At 36.5% G+C, this 26,650-nt stretch overlaps 2 protein-coding genes across 2 annotated transcripts; both read right to left on the bottom strand.

Moving 5' to 3' along the window:
* Window positions 1–212: 212 nt before the first annotated feature.
* Window positions 213–18,060, bottom strand: si:dkey-24p1.1 (uncharacterized protein LOC556718 homolog). Its single transcript, XM_059339080.1, has 15 exons — window positions 17,586–18,060; window positions 16,134–16,424; window positions 15,037–15,291; window positions 14,619–14,885; window positions 14,197–14,496; window positions 11,487–11,780; window positions 10,212–10,484; window positions 7,101–7,370; window positions 6,911–6,989; window positions 6,446–6,509; window positions 5,763–5,899; window positions 5,530–5,587; window positions 1,879–1,952; window positions 1,728–1,791; window positions 213–653 (listed from the first exon to the last, which is right to left on the bottom strand). The coding sequence occupies exons 1-15, from the start codon at window positions 18,058–18,060 to the stop codon at window positions 435–437; spliced, it is 3,120 nt and encodes a 1,039-aa protein (XP_059195063.1). The 3' UTR covers window positions 213–434.
* Window positions 18,061–23,380: 5,320 nt separating this feature from the next.
* Window positions 23,381–24,967, bottom strand: irgq2 (immunity-related GTPase family, q2). The gene is made up of 2 exons (XM_059339211.1): window positions 24,785–24,967; window positions 23,381–24,529 (listed from the first exon to the last, which is right to left on the bottom strand). Exon 2 carries the CDS (start codon window positions 24,525–24,527, stop codon window positions 23,388–23,390), a length of 1,140 nt encoding a protein of 379 aa, XP_059195194.1. The 5' UTR covers window positions 24,528–24,529; window positions 24,785–24,967; the 3' UTR covers window positions 23,381–23,387.
* Window positions 24,968–26,650: the final 1,683 nt, after the last annotated feature.

The raw sequence follows: 26,650 nt of genomic DNA, 5'->3' as shown, positions 1-26,650 counted from the left end.
AAAATGACCCCAAAAAGACACAAAATTATTTAAAAAAGACACAAAATGACCAAAAAAAGAAACAAAATTACAAAAAAAAAGACACAAAATGACTGAAAAATAACTAAATTACTTTAAAAAGACACAAAACGACAAAAAAAGACACAAAATGACCAAAAAAGACACTTTTTTTTTAAATACACAGGTTATTAAAAAAGACACAAAATTATTTTAAAAAAGACACAAAATTACCAAAAAGGGACCTTCCACACACAACACAGTAAAGTGCCATTCATATAAAACTCACATTAAACTTTCATATCAAGGTGGGGGCCACAAAATATCGTCACGAGGGCCGCAATTGGCCCGCGGGCCGCGAGTTTGAGACCCCTGGTGTATATACACTTTCCTTACTTGACTTGTTACTGCGCAGTAAGATGAGTGGCTGTTGTGAGTCATATTTTGACGTCTGAGTACTGGGTGGGGTCCTCGTCAGAGGTGCTGCTGTCTGAGTCCCTGCAGGCTCTCTGGCGTCCAGGCTTCGGTTTGAAGCTCACCTCAGAATAATTAATCTCTACTTCCTCCTCACTGCTGTCTGTGTCGTAGTTTGGAGGGTTTGGAGATCTGGCGTGCACCGCGCTAACGTTCTCGTAGTCCTCCAGCGTTTCCTCATTCTAGGAGCAGAACAGAGATCGTCACCAGATTATTCCTGTTCTCACACGTTGCACCGCAAAATTCATACTGACACACACACACACACACACAATTTGTGCTTTTGAAGACTTGAATGTGCTTTGCTTGATGATATTATCTGTCTATTACAGGAAATTATAAGCAGGAAGCATCTTCTTTGCTACAGTATTGTGGTTACTGTAAAAAAATGTCTGTAGATTTTACAGTGAAAAATGTTGTGTCTTTTTTTTAATAATTTTGTGTCTTTTTTGGTAATTTTGTGTCTTTTTTTAATAATTTTGTGTCTTTTTTAGTAATTTTGTGTCTTTTTTTAGTAAATTTGTGTCTTTTTTAATAATTTTGTGTCTTTTTTGGTAATTTTGTGTCTTTTTTTAATAATTTTGTGTCTTTTTTTAGTAATTTTGTGTCTTTTTTTAGTAAATTTGTGTCTTTTTTAATAATTTTGTGTCTTTTTTTAGTAATTTTGTGTCTTTTTTTAGTAAATTTGTGTCTTTTTTAACAATTTTGTCTTTTTTTAAATAATTTTGTGTCTTTTTTAAATAATTGTGTGTCTTTTTCAGTCATTTTGTGTCTTTTTTTAGTACATTTGTGTCTTTTTTAATAATTTTGTGTCTTTTTTAATTATTTTGTGTCTTTTTTAATAATAGTGTGCCTTTTTTATTATTTTGTGTCTTTTTTATTATTTTGTGTCTTTTTTTTATAATAGTGTGTCTTTTTTTAATAATTTTGTGCCTTTTAAAAAAAATTTTTTTTTCTTTTTTGGTCATTTTGTGTCTTTTTTAAGTAATTTAGTTTTTGTTCTGTCAAATAAGCATATATCCCCTTGATCTAAGATATTTAATCTTACTTACATTTAATTTTTTGCAGTGTAATAATTTTGACTGACATGACATAAGCAAATGATAATGTTATAAACTGCTACTATGATGAGCACAAATGACTAAATGTTGTTGAGGTTGAACTAACTGTTGTGCAAATGTAAATAGTGATGTGAGAAAAGCACCAAAGCGACACTGAATGTTACATGAAAATAACTTGGTTTATGGATTTCTGACCTTATTAGGTTGTTTCTGCTTGGACACTATGGCATAAACATCCTCCACTTTTGCCCCTTTGTTCCTATAAAAAAACACATTTGATCATGAGTTTGACACGTAGGACAACCTTTACTGTTCTGGGATTATATAAAAAGAGACATATTCTCACATTTGCTTATTTCCAAAGTGTACAGAAGCGTAGTGGAGAGAGTCGTCCTGTGGCTGCCTGGCTGCAGAAGGACCCTGAGCACATGTGGACACAAGACACAGTTCATGTACAGTCACAGCTCAAACTGTTCATTCAGCCTGAAAAGAGGAAGCTGGGCATTCATGGCTTCACCACTTTGAATAGTGAAAGCCAAACTGTTCTGGCAAACAGTCAAGACAAAGCTAGAGCACAATGGGCCCGAGCCACAGCGCCATCATCTGATGGCACATTTGCCTTTCTAACACAAACCTACACTAATGATTAAACCTAATGTGGATGTAAGCACAGCCTGGTTAATGTTTAAATGATGCATCAATAATGTATAACAAAAGGTATTTTAGGTATATTTTGACAAAAATCGGCATAATATGGTGTTTTTCTGTATATATATATATATATATATATATATATATATATATATACAGAATATAAACTGACCCATTTTAAAATTTGACCATTTCTGACAAAAATCGACATATTATGACTTTTTTTCGGCTTTTGGACATCGCATAATATGGTGTTTTTCTGTCATGTCTGGCCATATTATGCTCTAATAAGTATCAACAGACTAATTTGAAGCATTTTTTAGGCATTTTAAAATTTGACCATTTCTGACAGAAATCAACAAACTGAAAAGTCATACGTAGGTATGACTTTTTCTTAAGGGGGGAATTTTTTGACATCCCATAATATGGTGTTTTTCTGTCATTTATATATTATGCTCTAATATGTATCAACAGAGTATAAACTGACCCATTTGAAGCATTTTTAGGCATTTTAAAATTTGACCATTTCTGACAAAAATCGACATACTATAGTATGACTTTTTTTTAATCAGTGATTTCTGGACAAATTATGCTCTAATGTGTATCAATAGTATAATTGACCCATTTTAAGCATTTTTAGTCATTTTAAAATTTGACAATTTTTAACAAAAAATTGACAGTATGACTTTTTTCAGCTTTTGGACATCCCATAATATGGTGTTTTTCTGTCATTTTTGGCAAAAATTTGTATCTAATATGTATCAACAGACTATAATTGACCCATTTGAAGCATTTTTAGACATTTTAAAATTTGACCAATTTTGTATGACTTTTGTTTTAGGGGGTCATTTTTGGACATCCCATAATATGTTTTTTTCCGCTATTTTTGACAAACTATACTATCACATGTATCAACAGAGTATAATTGACCAAGCATTTTGAGGCATTTTAAAATTTGACCTTTTTTTTTTGTTGACAAAAATCAACTTTTGTATGACTTTTTTTGAGGGGGTCATTTTTGGACATCCCATATTATGCTCTGATACGTATCAACAGACCAATCTGAACCATTTTTTAGGCATTTTAAAAAATGACTTTTTCTTAAGGGGGTAATTTTTCGAAATCCAATAATATGGTGTTTTTCTGTCATTTCTGGCCATTTTATGCTCTTATATGTATCAACAGAATATGATTGACCCATTTGAAGCATTTTTAGACATTTTAAAATTTGACCTTTTTTGACAAAAATCGACATACTATGACTTTTCTTCAGCTTTTGGACATCGCATAATACGGTGTTTTTTGGTAATTTTTAGGCATTTTAAAATGTGACCATTTTTTAAATAGCTTTATTGATAGAGAAATTCAGAATAAAAGGGGTAGACAGAGGGGAAGACATGCAGGATACTATAGTATGTCGATTTTTGTCAAAAATGGTCAAATTTGAAAATGCCTAAAGTGCTTCAGATTAATCAACTATAGTCTGTTGATACATATTAGAGCATAATATTGCCAGAAATGACAGTAAAACACCATATTATGGGATGTCCAAAAATGACCCTAGCCTTACTGTTCCTTGGCCGTTTTTATGAAATTTTGATGTCATACCATCTATGAGTTTTTTTTTTTTTTTAATGTCTCACTTTATTATGACCTTTTTATGAAATTTTGACAACATACTATAATATGACATTTTTTGTGACATTTTGACGTCATACTTTATATACTATGACCGTTTTCATAACACTATGACCTTTTTTTTTTACATAAAATATTAATATCTTACTGTACTATGACCTTTTTCATGTTTTTGATGCCATACTATATTATGACCTTTTTTTAATGAAATTTTGACATCATACTATTAGTATATTTGGAGTTGGCATTACAGCTATGTCACTGGCAGTTGTGTGCGCAGACAGGTGGCAAAAAGTTCAGTTGTGATCTATAAAAACAATAAGGAAACAGAGGAAAGCAGACGACTTTCAGGAGTAATGATGTCTTGCTGTGCTGTCAAGATTGTCAAATTTTAAAATGCCTAAAAATGCTAACAAAGGATCAATTATGGTCTGTTGATACATGTGGTATATTATCTGTCCAAAGTAACAGTGAGATGGGAGGCGATATTATGGGATGTCCAAAAATTACACCCTTAAAAAAAGTTGATTTTTGTCAAAAATGGTCAAATTTGTAAATGCCTAAAAATGCAAGAAATTGCCCAGTATAAAAAAGGTCATAGTATAGTATGACAAAATTTCGTTAAAAATTAGTGTAAGGCACTAGCCTGGCTAACACCAGACTATTCTCAAATGAGATCTAGTCTGGCAACGAACAATGCTTTTCTCCGTAGAGGAGGTGTGGTTTACGATCCTCCGGAGCCGTTTATTGGACGCTTAGAATGTCTATCAAAGCGTCTGTAGGTAGCTCTTAGCCAATCAGATCAGTTATACCAGATGACGTAGTAGAGCAACAGAGATGGATGTTTGTTGTGTGTGTGTCTGTGAGAGAGTGTTGCTGCTGCTTTGCTTCTCCAGTTCTCGCTTTCTGCAAGATTATTTATTTTCACGCTTTATTCCCCCTCATGTCATTCAGCCACACACATCCACTGATTTTATGGGCAATAAACAAGCTGCTGCGGGTCTCTGGGGGCTCCGCTGTCCGCGGTAACGGGGCTATTAGCTATTAGCGGCTATTAGCTATTAGCCGCTAACGGCGCTAATAGCCCCGCTACCATAACGCCGGTGATCTCAGCCTGGATTCTCAGACAATCCTTCCTGGATTCCAGACTGCCTGGAGGTTCGAAATTAAATTCGAGCGCGCAAGGCAGTCTGGGTATACCCAGGCTAGTAAGGCACCAAAATTTTATAAAAAAACGTAGTATAGTATGGCATAAAAAACATGAAAAAAAACATCATGGTATACTATGACTTCAAAATTCCATTAAAAAAACAGGGCGTCAAAATGTCATGAAACAGTTACAGTATAATATGACATCAAAATGTCATAAAAAAAATGTCATAGCTTGATATCAAAACCCTACAGAGACCTTGTAGAAACAAACTTCCTGTACCTGGTAAACGACCACATATTTCACACTGCACGCTGTTCCTGTTTGATCTCAAGTTTCCAAGCCCACGTTGAGCTAACCCTGAACACATCACCAGTTGTTTTTCTTTCAAAGACTAAGAAGCTGCTCTCAGAGCCACAGAAGACACTTACAACTATGTGTGTAACATTAGCTCCACCTGTAAACGCTCATATACTTTACTTCTTTCATTGTCATTTTTAAAGCAAAGTCAACTGCTTTCATGTTCTGCTCTCTTTAGAAGTGAATTGCTTGACTCACTTGTGTTGCGGAGGGCAGATTCACAGTACAGTAAACACTGTCGATGTTGGGTTTGGGGCTGCGGAAACAACAACGAAGACAAGAACAGAAACATGAAGCTCAGTGAGTGATGCTAGTAACAACAGGGGAGAGTCTGATTGTGCTGTTCATGTCTGAAGGAGCTTAAATGGAGGCTTTGATTGCAGCTCTCAGTCCCACAGAGGGGGCCTTGTCCTGGGGGGCGGCTGTCTTACGTGCTGTCTGGACGCGTCTGGCAGCGCCGGGCCTTGGGACAGGGCCGCTGCTCCGGCAGCAGGTCGTCTCTGCTCCTGAAAGGCTCTGCCGTAGCCAGGTTGTTCATCCGATTCCTCCTGGAACCGCTCCACCCGCCCTGGATCAGTTCACACACATTATGCAAAGAGTCATTTTCCTCCAGATCCATTCAATAACCCTCTGGAGTCCATCTATTTATTGAAAATACACGTTTTATTTACAGTAATGACTTTATTTATATATGATATGTAGACAAGCTGAGAAAGCCAGTTAAAGTTCAATCATAGGAGCTTTCACAGTGTGCCGTTTATGTTTCTAGACCATTTTAAAAATGAAAAAAATGAAAAATTTACATGCAAATGACTGTTTTGTGTGTGTATAAATGGGGGATAATGGTACATTTCCATAGACACCTGTGTCTTTTGTTTGTATTTTGGGTTCCTGGCAGCTTTATACTTTGTTAATTAAAATAAAATTACTTATTGACTGATAGCCAAGTTTGTGTGGAGAAAAACAAGCCATGCATGTGATGTAAGGACAGACTGAAAGATGCTAAACAGAGACAAAAATGAATGCAGACGAAGTTTATAAAATTTGAACCAAAATCTCCTGGACTTCAGAGGTTTAAAAAAGCAGAAAACATTGTACACGAGAGAGTCATCACCAGAAAACCAACACAGGAAGGTGTAGTGGTCGTTCCTTGGGGGGCTGATTTCTTCCTCTTGTATCTGAAGACATAAAGAGACATGACAGCAGTTAAACATATTAACCTGTTATTGTTCAAAGAGCTTTTTGGTGGTTGTGGGCAGTGGATGATGATAGCAGGTCAACAATAAATGCCACATAGAAGTGGTGAACATCATCTGAAAGCTGTGAACCTGAAGATTAATTTGAGATACCACATCTCATAAGTTTGACTTTTTATCTCAAAATTATGACTTTTTATCTCACAATTTTGACTTTTTATCTCACCATTTTGACTTCTTATCTCATAATTATGACTTTTAATCTCATAATTTCAACATTTAACATGCTTGGGCTCTGTAGATTCTTAGATCTTCTAGTTTCATATGATATCATTATATTTAGTATACTCCTAAAATGATGAATTCTAGTTTTCACACTTTACCTGTAGACAAAGACAACTACGACAATGAAAAGCAGGATGAAAACCAAAAGGATAATAATCAGGGCCCTCTTCAAGCTTCCTGTGGTTAAAAGAAAGCATCAGTTAATGATTTTTTAACATTCCAACATGTCTCCCATATGAAAGGAAAACACAGCACACGTAAATAGACGAGGCATTTAAATTAACTCACCGTCAAACAGATGGACTGGGACAGATTTAGTCACTCTTACACTCATTTCATTTTTTGCGCTGCAGTAGTAGTCTCCTGGCTTGTCTGAGAACACCGTGTAGCTCTCACCATCAGACACTTTTGTATCCTCTCCCTTAGCATTTATCTTGTACCATGAGTATTGTGTAACTGGGGGAAAGCTTTCACTGCTGCAGCTCAGTTTCACAGATCTGCTCCCGTCAGGTTTCAGCTGCTCTGCTGCTCTCGTGATCTTTGTGAGTTTTGGAGCATCTAAGGAAAAGAAATGTAGGAGAAAGGCAAGCAGGCCATGCTTATTTACTTAACATCTCAGTGTTTAAAGATCATACAGTTATACAGCTAGGGATGGGTACCGAATTCGGTACTTTTATAGGTACCGACCGAATTCCGTCGATACTACCGAGTACCGATTCATGTAAAATCAAACGGTACCATGTTTCGGTACCTTAACGGCGTTAACTTTAAACTGATCATTGATTTCAACCTGTTTTCATTTGACGTCTTTGATTAACAAGCGTGCTGACGATCTTTTTTATTTTTTTATTTACCTCCTCGTCTGGTCCTGTCTGCTCACCGCGGCCACTAGCCACTAGCTGCTGCCCTCTTCCACCCCGGCGCAGAGACCAACAGCCGGCTCTAGGCCTGCTAGCCGCCAGCTGCTATCTCTCCAATGTCTCTACCCGGGCTTGGCCTTCGTCTGCCTCCAGATTGGACCTTCCTTACTCCGTTTGCTCTCTCCATTCTTCTGTAGACCGGTCATTAACAGCTAGCAGCTAGCTGCTGCATCTCTGGTCCTCCGCTAATACTCCGCTCTTCAACTCAGGAATATTACCTGCCACTTTACTCCAAACTGCCTCGCTGAAATTAAATCCCTCGGACGCCTGCGTCATCCTCAACATGTGCACAGAGCAGCCCGACTCAACTTTGTTTATTAACCACGCCACGCCCACAATACTGTCTGACCGGTGCTGCGCCGCACAGCTACGACGTCATCACAACAAATCACACGTGCACTTGCAACCTTTTTTTTTCCTCCTCTGTGCACTTGCAACCTGAGAGCGCTCCTCTGCATTCTTTGATAACACTGCAACCTTCATGTTACAAAATGCACGTTCACTCAACAATAAAGCACTGCTCATCCTGGATTTTATATTGTTTTGATATATTTTTTAAAGTTTATATTTTGAGAAATAAATATGTTGAATTGAATTTTTTTTTTTATTATTAAACAAATTAACATTTATTACCACATAAACAAACGCAAAAGTACCGAAAATTGGTACCATTGAGTACCGGTACCGATTCCCAGGTACCGGGTATCGGTACCGTATCGGTTCAAATGTGAAAGGTACCTATCCCTATATACAGCACAACTGAAAAGATAAGAGATGCTTTTTAAGTGCTTGTTTTCTCGGTCAGCGCTATGCGATGCGGGATGACACGGCTGAGCTGAAAATTACACTCAAGCAACTATCTGAGGAGCAAGAATATCGCTTCATTTGCATTGCAGGATTCGTGTCGTTTGCATGACATGGGCTGAATGTTGCATCTGTTCTAGTCTTTGCATTTACTTTATATGCTATTGACCTGAAAAAAAAATTGGTTTTGCATTGGGGGTGAACACACCAGGAGGACTCCAATACAGGTCATGGAAAAACTTATTAGAACATCCTTTTTCTTCAATTTCTTGTTCATTTTAATGCCTGGTACAACTAAAGGTTCATTTGTTTGGACAAATATAATGATAACAACTAAAATAGCTGATACGAGTTTAATTTAAGGGCTGATACCTAGCCATTTTTTCATGGTTTTCTTGATAATAACCAAAATCATTATCAAGAAAACCATGGAAAATGTCTCCGCTTATCTGGAGCCGGATCGCGGGGGCAGCAGGATAAAGGCCCTCCAGACGTCCCTCTCCCCAGACACAACGTCCAGCTCCTCCTGGGGGACCCCGAGGCGTTCCCAGGCCAGGAGAGAGATATAATCCCTCCACCGTGTTCTGGGTCTTCCCCGGGGCCTCCTCCTACCTTTGTCCACGGGGCCCGGCCGTGGACCCACCAAACTGTGGGCCCGCCACCTGCAGAGTTAGGCTTAAGGGTCGGGTGCATAGTGAGTCGGCCGGCAGGCAAAGGCGGGTACCTGGGCGTGCTGACCCTTGGCTCCAGTGGCTAAAATGTCTAGATATCAGCTCTTAACCCATTTAAGCCGGGAAAGAATTACCGCATTTCTATCATTAAAACCGGGGGCAATGTCGCGTTATTCTACCATTAAAGCCGGGAAAGCGGATACGTCGTTTTGTAGTATTTGTAGTTATTTCCACCTATTTTGGGTCTCTCGGCCAATGAAATGCATCAGAATACACGTGGGAGTGTCGCAATGCAACATGGGACTTTTCCAGAACTTTGAAATCATCACCAAAGAAAGACACAAAATGACCAAAAAAATCCACAAAATGACTCAAAAAAGACACAAAATGACTAAAAATGACACAAAATGACTAAAAAAAGACACAAAATGACCAACAAAAGACACAAAAAGACACAAAATGAGAATACATGTGGGAGTGTCGCAATGCAACATGGGACTTTTCCAAAACTGAAAACATGGGGGAAGACAACTATAGCGGAGGGAGCTCAGATTTAACAGCTATAAGCTCTCAAATACTTTTTGAATTTCATTTCTATCTGCTACAGAGGCTGAAAAATCTATTATTTAGTAGGAAGAGTTGACACTTTTGTTGAATTTGCAGAAAAACTTCAGGTTTTAGGGGCTTATTTTAAAATCACCCAGAGGTTTTACAGGCATTTTTTTTTCAGGCGTTTTAGGCCAAAATGGGTTAAATTTAACTCTTACGAGCTATTTTTATTGTCATCGTGCCAGAAAATAGGATTGGGTGAGTAAACTTTTGATTAATTCACGTAATTTGTTTTTATAAGAACTCAAATTACACTTGAAATTTACAGCACCTTCTAGTAACGTTCATTCAGATTCTTAATTTTTTTGTTTGTTTTGCTCTCAGAGTCAGTATTTACAGCATTGACAATGTGTTATGTAATGTCTAATAGTATGTTAGTGCATCACTGTACTCACACTTGACTTTAACCTCAGCTTGCTGTGAGTTTCCGGTTCCTATCTCATTAGTGGCAGTGCAGCTGTACTTTCCACTGTCAGAAGGACTGACAGACTTCAGAGTGAATTCCAAACCCGTCCGGATGATTTCACTTCCTTTCCCAACTGTCGTCTTCGTCCATGAGACTCTTGTTGCTGCTGGGTGGGATTTGACACTGCACTTCAGCGTCAACGACGTGTTTTCCTTCACAACAAGGGACGGTCGAGGTTCTACAGTCACGTCTTTGGGACGATCTGCATTTACCAAGAATACAGTAAAAGAAGAGAAAAGTCAGATCCAAACATTGGCATAGATTATGTCTCTTAATTTAAAAATTATTTATCTCATAATTTCGACTTTTTATCTCATAATTTTGACTTTTTTATCAAATAATTGTGACTTTTTATCTCATAATTTTGATATTTTTTTATCTAAAAATTATGACTTTCATTTCAGAATTTCAACATTTTATCCCATAATAATTACTTTTTATCTCATAATTTTGACTTTGTTATCAAATAATTGTGACTTTTTATCTCATAATTTTGATATTTTTTTATTTAAAAATTATGACTTTCATCTCAGAATTTCAACATTTTATCCCATAATAATGACTTTTTATCTCATAATTATGACTCTTAATCTCATAATAATGACTTTTTATCTCTTAATTTTACTTTTTATCTCATTTTATTTTACTTTTTATCTCATTTCGGTTTCTATTTCATAATTTGACACTTTTTATCAAATAATTTTGACTTTTTATCTTGAATTATGATTTTTTTCTCATAATTTTGACTTTTCATCTTATATATGACTTTTTATCTAGTTATTTTGACATTTTATCTCAAAATTCTGACTTTTTATCTCATATTTATGTCTTTTTATCTCATAATTTTGACTTTTTATCTCATAATTATGATTTTTTAACTCATATTTATGACTTTTTATCTCATAATTTTGACTTTTTATCTCATATTTATCTCAATTTCGACATTTTATCTCATAATTTTGACTTTTTATCTCATATTTATCTCAATTTCTACATTTTATCTCATAATTATGATTTTGAAAAATGAGAAAAGTCAGATCCAAACATTGTTTGATTATGGAGAAGATGATTTAAATGTTTGTGTTGGTAGCAGATTGTGTCTCATAATTTCAACATTTTATCTCATATTTATGACTTTTTAAAAAGAGAAAAGTCAGATGGATGTTTTAGATGATTTGTTTGTTGTTGTTGCTGAATCACTCACATTTTACCACCAGCCTGACTGGGTTGCTCTTCTCTGAGCCGAGGTCGTTGGCGGCGTTGCAGGTGTAATCTCCTGTGTCGTCTGAAGTTACATTAAATGTGTGCAGGAGAGTGTTGGGGGAGCCGTGAAAATCTAGTGGAGTGTAAGGCCATTTTGTAGATTTGGGATTAGAACTAGAAGTCCTCATCAACTCCAGTATTGACTGTGGGGAACTTTCAACAGTGCAGGTGATGGTGATGGGCTGACCCTCCCTGGCCTCAGTAACCATAGACAGCAAGGGTTTGGTTGGAGCATCTGAGGAGAAAAAGCAGCTGTGAGATTTTCAGGAGGAAAACATTCTTCTTTTTTCTAATTACAGGAGTCTTAAACTTAAAGTTCAAACTACGGTAGCCCATATTCGCCAGTTATAAAAATGAAAACTTGGCGCTTTTTTGCCCATATTAAGTCTAAATTATGAGTTTAAAAAGTTAAAATTATGAGATAAAAGTCATAATTTCTTTGTATCTCATAATTGTGACTTTTTATTTCATAATTTCATAATCATGACTTTTTATCTCATAATTTCGAGGTTTAATCTCATAATTTCAACTTTCTATCTCATGATTTCTACTTTTTATCTCATAATTATGACTTTCTATTTCATAATTCTGAATTTTTCTCTCATAATTTGACTTTCTATCACATCATTTTGACTTTTTATCTCGTAATTTTAACTTTTTATCCTAAAATTTCTACTTTCTATCTCATTATTTCAACATAACATGGAGGAAAAAAGAAAAGGAAAAGAAGACACGTCTCTAATCAACACATATCTTGTTGTTCAATCTGTATAGAAACTGAAGCGTAAAAATGAAAATGTGCCCTTTATTTGCATGGATTAAAAATAATAATATAGTGTCCCTGAGAGCTCACAGCGCTGCAACTTACGAAAACACATGCAAATACATAAAACACAAGCAAAGAAAAAACATCTTCATCAATTTGCCAACACAAGCGAAGCATTTAGAAAACGCTGCACAGAAAGACCACAACACAATGCACACGTCTGGACACGCTTGTGACATTATCACGTTATTTCAAGATAATGATCAATGTTATAACGATCATAGCATGCTAACGTTAGCGGCCAATCGGTAGCATGCTAACGTTAGCGGCCGACCGACAGCATGCTAACGTTAGCGGCCGATTGATAGCATGCTAACGTAAGCGGCCGATCGATAGCATGCTAACGTTAGCGGCCGATCGATAGCATGCTAACGTAAGCGGCCGATCGATAGCATGCTAACGTTAGCGGCCGATCGATAGCATGCTAACGTTAGCGGCCGATAGATAGCGTGCTAACGTTAGCGGCCAATCGGTAGCATGCTAACGTTAGCGGCCGACCGACAGCATGCTAACATTAGCGGCCGACCGACAGCATGCTAACGTTAGCGGCCGATCGATAGCATGCTAACGTTAGCGGCCGACCGACAGCATGCTAACGTTAACGGCCGATAGATAGCGTGCTAACGTTAGCCGCGAACCATATCGTGGTAACATTAGCGGGCTCATGGATTAAAGTTCTCCATCACTACGACAGATTTCCGTCATTCGGAGTTCACAGAGGCCACTTATGACATACATAGCCGTGTTACCTTTAAGGGGAAGAGTTGCTGCTGGGAAAGTCTCAGGCCACGCCCTCTCAAATGTCCGCTCACTCTGCGTGTCTGGACTCCGGAGGTGACGTATGGTTTTCAATCGTCACATAATCGCTTAGTGACAGTTTCGACCGTGATCCTTGATCACATGCGCGACGGATTAAACACGGCAGCATGGCTAATTATTCACAGAGTCTCCGCTTGATCCTAAACATAGTGATGGTAAGGTGCTTTTTGTAAACAAACAGAGATCACTAAGTTGGTGTTGTTTGTTTGATGCTTGTTCTGTTTGTTGTTCATTTTTTTAATAAGGCAAAGCACTATAGGCCTAGAGATTTGCACCCATTGTTATTTAATCCTGGGGCTGTTTGTTGATGTATTTTTTTATTTCTATTTTCTTATAAAAGGTTTACTTGTACTTTACTTGTAGGTTTACTTAATAATAAGGAAGACAGTTATGAAAAGTTATGTAGATGCTCGATTATTTTAGAGAGTAAAGACAAGCTTTGCAAAAAAAAAAAAATAATAATTGAAAGGACAAAAAAAAGCAAGATGCAATAGAACAGCTGTTTAAAATCCTCCTCCTGTAAAACAGTTTTGATTGAGCATTTAAGTGTGATATAAAATGATCTTTAAATAACGTGATAATATCACAATCGTGTCCAGACGTGTGCATTGTTTTTAAGTGTCCTCTGGAAACACTTCTGTTGTGTTGTGGTCTTTGCAGCGTTTCTAAATGCTGCTCTTGCGTTGTCAAATTGATGAAGATGTTTTCTCAATTTTCTTGTGTTTTGTGTATTTACATGTGTTTTCTTAAGTTACAGCGCTGTGAGCTCTCAGGGCCAAAAATAATATAGAACATGTTTATATATATTAGGTGAATTAGTAACTGTAAAACAGCTGTTGGCTGCAGAATCATATTAGCCATTTATTGATATTTTTCATCTTGTTAAATCTCCTCCAGAGAGCAAACAGATATTTTTCCCAATCAGGTGTAAATACTGAGTTTCAGTACTTTGATGTAAAAGTTTAAAGAAAATTAAACAACCCAAGGAAACAACAAAATTACTTACAGAGGACTTCTATGCACAGCCGCTCACTGTCTTTCCCTCCATTGATGTTGTTGGTTGCATTGCATGTGTAACATGCTTCATCTCCTCTTTGTACTGAATTTAAATATTGTTCATTTCCAGTAGAAGTTGTCTTGAACTGCCACTGTGACGTCTGTTTACGGTTTTCCTTGTATCGGCGGGACCAGAAGTACGTATGTGGGGCAGGATTGGCATCAGTGTTGCAGGTGAATGTCAGAGAGGCACCAACTTTCACTTTATTATCATGTTGACCGATGGATATTTTCGTCGTCCTTGGGCCGTCTGGAAGGAAGAAATCACTTTTATTATGCTTTCTATGCTGATGCAGTTAGTGGATTTATTTAATTTTCTCTGTCAGTACAACTCTCTGACATATATGCAGAAGAAGGAGCTGCAGAACTTACATTTAACTTTAATTTGACGTTCATATGATGTTCCAGTACCGGCATCGTTAGTGGTTTGACATTTGTATCTGCCTCTTTGCTCAGGCTCGATTCGTTCGATGACATACCGGTTCGTCCACCCCTGAACAATAGTTGTACCATTTAGAAGCCAAGTAAAGCTGTAAGGAGCTGGGTTTGGGTTTGCTCTCTTCACTTCACATGTTAAAGTCACTTTATCTCCTTGTGTTACTTCAGAAGCAGAGGGCGTCAACCTGACTTCAGGCTTATCTGAAACAAAAGATTGACTCACAATCATATCTCAAATCATGATGTTACTAGAAAATAAATCAAACTAATATATATATATATATAAATATATATATATACTTCTCAAACCCACCACATGAAATTGATTAAAGAAAAAAAAACAAGTACTCACATTTAACATTTATGAAGACTGGGTTGGACTTTTCTGTGTTATATTTGTTTGTAGCTTCACAATGATATTCTCCATTCTCTGACTCCGTAATTGATCTAATCGTCCATTCTGCCCCTTGTCCAAGTTTTGCATTTTTATTTTTAAACCAGGTAAAGGTGGGAGCAGGATTTCCTTTGGCAGCGCAAGTTAAAGTCACAGTTTGTCCTTCCACATCGTTTTCATTGCTTTTTTTAGCCGATGTGTCTTTGGGAGGATCTGTGTCAACGAATGTAATACCAATCAGAAGAAATCAGACAAATCAACACACAGCATATGTGGACTTTTACCAAAATGAAATGTGCAGAATAGAGCCATACTGTAATAAACATGCAGTTTCATTACTGTAGGTATCTAACGTGGTCTAACATATAACCACAGTAGTATCTCAAAATTATGACTTTATATCTCATAATTTTGACTTTTTATCTCATAATTTGGACTTTTTATCTCATCATTTTGAATTTTTATCTCATGATTTCAACATTTTATGTCATAATTTCGAGTTTTATCTCATAAATTTTACTTTTTATTTAGAATTTTTTTTATCTCTTTACGGTATCAAAGCTGTTCATTAATAAAACCTGTTAGAGCATGGGAATTATGCAATAAAGTTGTTTTGCATACCACAATTCTGACCATTTAAATTAACAAACATCCCCCAAATGTTCTTATTCTTCTATTACTCCTAAAAAGTAAAAAAATAATTCTGCTGGCTAATTCTGATGTTAAAACAAGACACATTTAAAAGTGCAATGGTTATAACTGATTGCATCACCCGACCATTTTGCTCAGCTTGGGTTCCACTCCTTAATTTAATGTTGAAAATATTTAGCAAATATTTAGCAACAGTTACCATATAAATTAGAGGTATACAGGTATTTTGATATTTTGACAGATAGTTTGTATTACATTAAAAAAAATCATATTAAGAAAAACTAGTTTCCCAGTATTAGTTACTCTATACATGTATAAAAAATCTATTTGAGAGGGTCCCAAACTTGTGTTCAATTTTTTAGATAAATAATAAATATGACCAAAAATAAACTTCATGAACTTACATTCCACAGTTGTTTTGATTTTCCGGATCAAATGTGTGTCGGTGTTGTCTTGTGTTTGGCATGAAAACTCCTTCCCATCATCCTGCCAGTTTGCTGTAAAACTGACGGTAGTGGTTTTCCGATTTCTGGTATATGGTGGTTGAGGCCCTGAGGTCGGAGATGGATCAAGTTGTTCCAAACCTCCAATTTGTAGGTTTGAAGAACATGAACTCAAAGTTGAGCATTTGAGTGTCACAGGGGCATTTTCAACTACGACGGCCGGTTTGTCAAAAGTGATGGGGCATGGATTTGCTGAAAATATGAAAAGGAGAATATATTAGGTGTGATTTAATGGGGAAAATTTGTTACAGAGGTGAATACTGAATTAATTCATTAATGAATTAATTAATATCTGACTGCTCTGGAGCATTGTGATGAGTTAAAATTCATGGAGCCAATGGACAAACGCACAAGTTCAAGTCTAAAACACACTAGATTATATTCTTATTCTTTCCTAATGTGTGTCTGAAAAACTAAATTTGCAGTATTGACTCTTAAAAACTGCATACTCTCTTTAACAGATATATCCTATCTAGACATTTTCCATGGTTTTCTTGATAATAACCAAAATCATCATTGAAAAAAACATTTTAAATGTCTAGATGTCAGCTCTTAAATTAAACTCTTATGAGCTATTTTTGCTGTTATCATTATATTTGTCCAAACAAATGTACCTTTAGTTGAACAAGAAATTGAAGGAAAAAGGTGGTTTAATAATTATGTCCATGACTGTAGGTGAACAGCCAACACAGACAGTCCGTTTTGAGGTGTTTTTTGTCATTTTATTTTAAAAATGTCAAAAAACAAATACAATCATGTACTGTATACTCCAGTGAAATGTCAGAAATTATTGATGAAGATTTTAGAAAAAATAAAATGGGTTCAGCTGCCTTTAATTTTTAATGTCAATTTGTGGGCTGTGACGGAGCTGTTAAACTCAACACCCCCACAATATTTCCATCCACTCCACTGATGCTGTTGGGTAATCTCAAAATCTCTAAAGGAACTAATAATCTTTGTCTGGCTATCAATACGGCATCAGAAGTGCATTGACTCACAAAGGAGGGAGAGCTGTCCCTGTTCGGTATAAAATTCATGCCTCATAATGTCACTGTTTTAATATACCATTAAAACCTCCACTTTCCAAAACACTGACTATCATAAATGTAGAACTTTACCCTTTAAAATGCTTTTTCCCTCAACAACTGAATTCTGATAATCCTATTTCTTTTTCTGGAAATATAAAACAAAATATCCTGTAAATGTTATTATGTTATTATATTATTATATTCATGTTATTAAATGTCTACTCAACCAATCAGATCATTTCTGCCTCCAGACCAGCATATCTCTCAATATATTTTCTATGCATTTTCCTTAAATATATTTCAGTATTCAAATGTTTGCACTTACCTGTAACAGTGAGGGTCAACTTATCAGTCATGTATTTATAAGGTGTCTTTTCATCTAGATATCTAAAAAGATAGTCTCCACTGTCACTTTTCTTCAGGTTGCAAATTGAAATACTGCAGGACTCTGGTGGGTCATAACTGTTCCAAGTTGAAGATGAAGAGCCGGTATATGTCACTCTGTCTGCAAAGCCTTGACTGACAGGACGTACTCTAACATTTGTGCTGTAAATGACAGTGCCACTTAGCACCTTGTCATTCCAAGTTGAATTCATTATCCAAAAGAAGTATGCATTAGCAGTGACACCTCCATAACTGACACTGCATTTCATTTCGACGCAGGACCCCTCTGTAGCTCTCAAGCTAGTGTCTGCTAGTCTGAAGGTCTGTGGTTGGCCACAGATATCTGTGGAGGTGAAAACACAATTGGAAAAGTCAAGTAATGTATGTGACTTGAGAGAAGCAAACATTATGGTCATAGTGGCGTAATAAAACTCCTCCTACTTGTTATTAGGGCCAGAAGTACCAGCCAGCCGGCAGTCGGGGGATTCATCTTAATGTGGCACTAAAGGTTGATACCTGAAACAACACAAATAAAAGATGAAAACCACAGGGAACAGCTTTTAAAAAGGACGTTACTGTACACTGTAAAAAAACAAGTGTTGTTTTACGGTAAAAAACCAGCAGCTGTGGTTGCCAAAACTTTACCGTAATAAATACGGTGCAACTAATTGTAATATCACGGTAAAATTATATTAGCACTGTTGATTTCACGTTCAAGATTGCCATTTTATTCCATATTTTACCGTAAAAAATAAAAAGTTTTTTCATCAAAAGATACGCTGTTCTGCCATATAATTGACAAGAAAATTATTTATAAATGCCGCATAAATTAAAGATTTTACCATTAAATATTACAGTATATTTCTGTTAGAGATATGGTGTTTAGTACATTTAACAGTGAGAAAAAATATTTTTACAAAAAATAAATGCAAAAATTGCAGTCATGGCTTGTATTACAGTAATGTATTTTTTTTAATGTAAAAAATACTGTTTTGGCTGATATATACATTTACGGTGCTTCATTGTAAATGAAACCAAATTAACCCATTTGCCATTTTACGGTCTTTTACTGTCGTGGTTTAGCAGTTTTTCACTGTAAAATCTACAGACATTTTTTACAGTGTATAAACTCACCATGTGACCACACTGCAAAAACCAACTGACAAAAAAGAAGAAATAAATAACTAGAATTAAGCAAATACATGCTCGAAACAAGTAAAATTATCTGCCAGTGCAGCAAGTAATTTTTTCTTTGTAAGAATTCTTTAAATAAGTAAAAATATATAATAAATCAATATGGTGACTAAGAAGAGTCGTGTATCCCCTGAGGAGCTTGAGGAGATAAAAAAAAGTCTTGACTTTCTCTCAATCATAATTGATTATTGATCGTTAAAAAAACTAATTAAGAAGTAAGAAATCGGTAGATTGTGATGGACTCAGTATGTCCTTAAAAATACATAATTTAATGTTTAACAAAACCCCTCACAAACATCTGTAATCATTCCCTAATAACTGGTGAATTTCCTCAAAAAATGAAATTAGCTAAAGTCGTGCCTATCTACAAGACAGGAGAAAAAAAATGTATTATCAAACTATAGACTTGTTTCATTGCTACCACAACTGTCGAAAATATTTGAAAAAAATATTCATTAAAAGACTAGAGGGTTTTATAACAAAACACAACATACTGTAGGAACAGCAATATGGATTCAGAACCAACAGGCCAACTACACATGCAGTATGCAAGATAACATCAGCAATAGAAAAGAAAGAATATGCAATAGGTGTGTTTCTTGATCTGAAAAAAAGCATTTGATACCGTAGACCATGAATTGTTGATGAGAAAGTTGATAAGATATGGAATCAGAGGAACAGCATATAATTGGATATTGAGCTATTTACAGGACAAACAAGCAATATGTGGAACTACGAGGAACAAGATCTAAAATACAGAATATTACTTGTGGGGTTCCCCAGGGGTCTGCGTTGGGCCCTTTTCTGTTTATTTTGTACATAAATAATATAGGTGAAGTATGTGATAATTTGAAGCCCATTATATTTGCAGATGATAGAAAATTATTTTGTTGAGGGGAAAACTTGCAGCAACTCCTGGATACGGTGGAAAGAGAACTTTCAATGTTAAAGGCGTGGTTTGACGAGAACAAATTGACATTGAATCTAAGTAAGACTAAATGTATTATTTTTGGTAATCGCCAAATCAAGACAAATAAGAAACTGAGGATAAATAACACAGAAATTAAACAAGTAACTACTATTACATTTCTAGGAGTTATAATTGATGATGAATTAAATTGAAAGGCACACATAAGCTACATTAAGTTGAAGGTATCAAAATCAACTGCAGTGCTACTCAGAGCTAAGCACCTGGTCAGTCTGGCCTCATTATATACATTGTATTGCTCTTTTATACTCGGCTACTTGAGCTATTGTGTCGAGATATGAGGAAGCACTTACAAAACAAACACGGAGTCTATATATATTGTGCAGAAAAGAGCTATTAGAATTGTTTGTAACGCTGACTACACACAGCCAACAAACCAACTCTTTATCAGATTGGAAACGCTCAAATTTAGAGACTTAGTTGATTTTAAAATATCACAGTTTATGTTTGAAGTAATTCATCAAAAAGTTCCACAAAGTATCCAGGGGTTGTTTCAGGTCAGAGTAAGTACACATGCCCTGCCAGGTATATGTGTACTGAAAACACCTATGATAAGGACTAATTCTAAGTTGCATTGCACTACAAGTAAAAGAGAAAATGGAACAACTGCAGCGGTGAAATGAAGTCATGCACAACAATTGTCAAGTTCAAAAGGCTTATGAAAAATGATATGCTTAATAAGTAAAGGTTGCAAACTGGATGAGGACGTTCTTGTAACAGCCTTCAGTGTTGTGTTTTGTTGTTGTTGTTTGTTTGTTTTCTTTGCGGGAGTAGTAGAAATTCTCAGATCTAAATTGTTTGATGTACTATGGTTGCCTGAAAAAATAAAAATAAATAGATAATTATAATAATAATAATCTACATTTATTTGACATTAAGTGGCTATATATAGAGAAACTCTCTTATTTGAAGTGTGGAGTACCAGGGGAGAGGCCTAGAGAAGTATTTTTTATTTCAGCCTCTTCCCTTTTTTTTCGGACCAAAATGATATAAGGAAATGCATATTGAATATTAAGTCAACTGGTTCATTACTTAGACGGGGCATATGCATGTACATGTATAGGTCTATTTTTACTGTATGTGTGTAAATGTCTATATGTTTATATGTACATCTGTATAATGTGTCTATGTGTTTATGTGTATGTATATGCATCTAGCCTACGTTGTTGTTTATGTTGATGTTTATTTTTCAGTTCGAAAAGAAGAATAATTATATTAAATAAATATTTTAGGTAACAAATCACCATATTCAACAGCTGAGTAGCTTGAAAAGCATGAAAAAGCTAATAATGTCAATCCTATTAACAATAACATAATTAAATAAGCACATAATGATACTACTAATAATTAAATAAGCACACAAAGCTATGGTCAGTAGATCAATTATCCTCAAAACAATATAATTAAGATACTATAGCTAGATATAGGAAGATGCAGTGCAGATGGGTCTTTAGTTATTTATTCAGTGCAAATTACATTTTTCTACTTCCTCTTTTTTTCCCCTGACACTTTGAGAGTCTGCCTTTCCTCCACAGCTCAAGATAGCTGGGAATCCTCCAAAAGTGCGTAAATGTGGGTTATCTTTTTGAACACAAATAGTAGAATTTCTTTAAAATATATATTTTTGAGACTGAGAGAAGGAGCCAAACAAAATATTGAGGCCAAATGTTGTTGTTTTTTTACACACCCCCAGTTTCTTGCTAAAACAGAGCCCAAATATTACATTTTTATATTTCAGGCCACAGATTCAGTTTCTTTTTCCTTTGACTACCTCAAATACGACTTGGAGAAACAGAAACATGCATTCAAAGAAGTCCCACACTCTATGTAGTGCGTTTACAATACAGATTCAGATCCCTCTACTCAAAATGTAAACATCATATTGTCAAGAGTTAATCATTTTAAGCTCCATACAGTATATACTTCACTTACAAATGCCAGTGATTATCATTATTATCCTTTAAAAAAAAAAAAAAAAATCAACTTTGGACCCTGTACCACCTTATTGAGTGAGCTAAGTCTTTACAAACAGAGAGTATGTTTCCTTTATATGAGGCAGTCAAATAGAGGAAACATTTCAGATTGAAAGAAATAAAAATAAGCTTGTTCTTACCTCAGAGAATCCACTTATAACAGTCACACGTCATCCCTGCTTAACTAAGAGTAAGCTTTTTAAAAAAAGGAAGTTTTCACAGTCGATCTAAAATCTAAAGTCAAATTTGCATGCCCAATCATGCAAGCCAGAGAACAAAATCTTTTATAGTTACATTACTGAAGGAGATATAGTATTCTCTGTGTCAACTATGTATGCAGCCTCCTCCCACTTCCTCTATTTATTGCTTTAATCATGAGTGACAGCCACTGTTCACAGTGGTTTCAACACTAGGCACTGAGCCGTTCACACTTTTTTTGACATCTATGAGCAGAATGAATGCTTACAAAGTCTTTACAGCGTCATTTAAAACCTCAAGATCATTGCAAAGAGTGAAAACGTATCAAACAAACATTTAGTGTTTTATATGCAAAAACATAAAAGTAAAGATAAACCACACATGGTTAAAAAAAATGGAAGTCATACACAAAGAAATAAAAATAAAAAAAACCCCAGCGTTAACTTCCCCTCCCCGAGTGCGGCAGCCACTATCTTCTCAGCCTCAGCCGCCATTTCGACGCTATTTAAGGCCTGCAGCGGCTGACAAAACGGGCATCGTCATCTCTACCAGCTTGGACGAAACCGTGGCTAGTTCCTTTTCTGCAGCCGCCAGACGCTTTTTCACTTCACCTTTTGTGACTTCTACCGACAGAACGCAAGTCCGCAGTTCTTTGAGTCGTGCGGGATCCGCGCCCCGCTGCCGGGCCGACCACTCGACGGATTCATTGTCCAGGCACAGAGATGATTGTGCTTTTGTTAGAATAGTATAGTATAGTAAAAACACCATATTATGGGATGTCCAAAAAATGACCCCCTCAAAAAAAGTCATACTATAGCATGTCGATTTTTGTCAAAAATAGTCAAATGGGTCAATTATGGTCTGTTGATACATGGCTGCAGTGAATTTGCCACAAACCATCCAAAAACTACAAATTGTACTTTTTTACATTTCTCTTTGTTTATTTGAAGGAAAATTCTGAGCTTTCGAGGGGGTGATATTCAAAAAATTTTTTAAATTAACACAGAGCCAGGTGAGCTTTTCACCCTTTTCCAGTTTTTATGCTAAGCTAGGCTAACTATCAATCTTCTCAATTCAGGGAAGAGCCTAAAACAGGTGCATCGCTTTTAAAAGCACTGCATTAACTTCAATCATAGTATATGACATGTGTACAAATAAACACTATACAAAATGCTCTTGTGCATAGAGAGAAAACATCAGAATAAAGTCTCAGTGAACTTAATGTGATTTCAGCTTTCTCTTAAAAACCAATATCACATTGAGTAAATTAGTGAAAACGTATTTAAAAAAACCCCATTTCTATAGTGTTTTATATGCAAAAACATAAAAGTAGAGATAAACCACACATAAACAGGAAATCTTACACAAAGAAATAAAAAAAAAACAGAGTTCACTTCCCCTTCCCGAGTGCGGCAGCCATTATCTTCTCAGCATCAGCCGCCATTTCGTCGATGGCGCCATTTAAGGCCTGCAGCATGGCGGCGAAGGAGCGGCTGACAGAGCGGGCGTGTCTGGGCATCGCCATCTCCACCAGCTTGGACGAAACCGTGGCTATTTCCTTTTCTGCAGCCGCCAGCCGCTTTTTCACTTCACCTTTAGTGACTTCTACCGACAGAACGCAAGTCCGCAGCTCTTTGAGTCGTGCGGGATCCGCGCCCCGCTGCCGGGCCAACCGCTCGACGGATTCATTGTCCAGGCACAGAGATGATTGTGCTTTTGTTAGAATCCGAACTCCAACGCTTGAGTCCACCATCGAGGCCACAAAGGGAACAGGGATAGCAGAAACCCCGCCAGATAGAGAGGCAGCTGCCCATACTAGTGCCTTAAACGACTCCTTTTTTTGAGTGATCAGGGTGGGCGTTAGAGTCGGGAGAGCCAGAAGAAGAGCGTGGGCTCGGATCTCTGGAAGGTCCCTTGCCATTTCTTCCAACAGGCCGGGGAAGTCCAACTTCTCCAGCGTGGAGGGTCGCACCAGGTAGACTTTAGGCAGACTCACACCGTGTGAAGTCAGCGCCACCAGACTTGCTTTCCTCTTTTCCTCCAGGTTTTTTTCTGTGTCTTTTGCCGAAGTGAAGAGAATGAAGTAGACGGTTTGTTGCTGCAGCGACCGGGCCTCCAGGAACACCTCCACACTGTGGGGATGAGGCGTCTGTGTGAATGTAACGAAGACAGCATTGTAGCGAGGGAACTTAACTTTCTCCATGTAGCCCTCAGGTTGGAATGGAGAGGTGGATGGGACCGGTGGCAGATCCCACAAGCGGAAGTCGGGATGTTTAGGGTTCAGGTAGCACGCCACTTCCTCCGGGGCAGCAGGAGACGGAGATGGAGCTGATCCATCGTCCCCAGGACCGAGGCCAAGGAGGCAGTTTATGAAGGTAGCTTTTTCATCTCCGCGGTCCCCCACCACAGCCAGGTTGATCCTGCTGATGAGGAGATCTTCCACTGCATCCTTGACATCGGACAACTTGTTGTTCTCTATAGACTCTTTGAGAGTCTCAAGGAGGTTCAGGCTTTTGATGACATCAGCCATGTCTGTGAAAAAAACATAGATAGTTAACAGAACAGACCACAAAGGATTTAAGGATACTTTAAGGATATTTTCCCACCCAAGAAAAGACAAGAAAAAGAGGCAATGAAATTTAATTTTCCATTGGTCATGGAAAAAATCATTAGACCCTTCTTTTCTTTAATTTCTTGTTCATTTTAATGCCTGATACAACTAAAGGTACAGTTTGGACAAATAATGATCAATAATGAACAATCTCGCTAAACATTAGTTAGACTGACCTCAGATTTCGTATGTGTCTTGCGCATGGCACGAAGGTGTGCATCCTCAATTTTGAAGATTTATTAATTCATTTTTCAAAATATCATTATTCATGTAGGACGTGTTGCGGCATTGTCGATTTGTTTCCAATCTGACACCTTTTAGGGGAGCTCCGCCCCATTGTGTGATAGGCCTACACCTGGTCAGTAACACAATTCACTCTGGATTTCCACCCTGACTCATGTCATCTGTAAGTCTATTTAGCCTACCTACTTTAGGAGTTTTAAAGTGGCTACAAGGTTCAATTTTCCAATAATATTCAAATAGTTTCCAGCGAATATCAATGTTCAATGTGTATGTGCTGGATGGTGTGGTACCTTATGAAAAGTAACTGTTTTATGGAGTTGCAGACGTTGTTGTAGCATGATTAGCATGATTAGCATACTAAGCGGAGATTTAGCTTCATTCACTTCTTATGTTGCATTACTATGTAATTCAGGGATGACATTCATGTTGCTTAGCGTAATGCCCATAATCATTTGATATGGGATACCTACATGCAATATAGTATATCAGCTAATTGGGTTCTTGTTAATGTAATTTTAGTGCAGCATACTGCATAATGTGCTATCTCACCATTAGCATGCTAAGCGGAGATTTAAGCCCTTCTGCATCAGTTTGATTCATTGAAAACAGTAAAAACAAAATGTACCTTTAGTTGTACCAGGCATTAAAATGAACACGAAACTGAAGAAAACAAGGGTGGTTTTATAATTTGACTGTATATCAATAAAAATAATAAAATAAATAGTTTGCATGTACTTGCAGAATAAACCTGAAAACAAATAACATTTCTGGTGTCACAGGGAGAACTTGCTCATTCACTACTAGTGTGTGAGTTTTTACACATGTACTTAAGGTTAACATGATCCATTTATACTATAGCAATAAACCACAGGCTAGGGTCCATGTAAAAATCCTAGAATGAAATGCTAGAAATGCATTACTGTCACTTATCAGTGGGACTGTTAGTCTGATTCTCTATCTGTAATGAAATAATTCACAATGAAAATGTACTTTCTGGTAACGCAAAGTTTAAATTCAACACAATCCTGCACACACTTACCAGGAGATCTGCAGGAGAAGCAGCCCTGAGGTTGAAAACTGTTGAATCTTCTGCAGCTCTGCAGCTCCAGCACCAACAGGTTGATCTATTTAAAGGTGTCCGTCCAGCGAGTGGAACATTCTAATCCCGTTAGCTCAACCTTAATCCAAAATCCCTCTGTGTGTGTTCATGTAAAGTCATCTTCCTGCATGCATGAGCCAACATAAGTACATGAAGGCACACACATGTAGAGCAAAATATGAACATAAAGCATCATTTGTGCAACATTTACATTTATTTTTAAACAGCTTACATCATTATTATTACAGTACTAATAAGCACAACAGACAAGGAAAAACTAATCAGCAGAGAAAGCCTTTAAAAAAAGAAAAATAAATGTATATTCTATAAAAAAAGAAACTCAATTGTATATATATATATATATATATATATATATATATATATATATATATATATATATATATATATATATATATATATATATATATATAAAACATATCACATTTCCACAGTTCAATTCTATCTGGAGAACTTACATTTCAAACTCTCTGTCTCTTTTTTAATGTTTCCTGTCTCTTTATCCAATTACCATTCCTTTTTTTTGAGAATTGGTGGTTGTGGGCAGTGGATGTTTAGGGGGAGATAGCAGGTCAACAATAAATACCACATAGAAGTGGTGACATCATTTGAAAGCTGTGAACCTGAAGATTCATTTGGGATGAAGTCCAGCACTGTGTATCAAGTTGTTCTGGTCAAAAAC

The sequence above is a fragment of the Centropristis striata genome, chromosome 8 (genome assembly GCF_030273125.1).
Source record: "Centropristis striata isolate RG_2023a ecotype Rhode Island chromosome 8, C.striata_1.0, whole genome shotgun sequence".
NCBI classification, from domain to species: domain Eukaryota; kingdom Metazoa; phylum Chordata; class Actinopteri; order Perciformes; family Serranidae; genus Centropristis; species Centropristis striata.
Note: the sequence above shows the minus strand (reverse complement) of the source record. Positions and strands in the feature narration are given on the sequence as shown.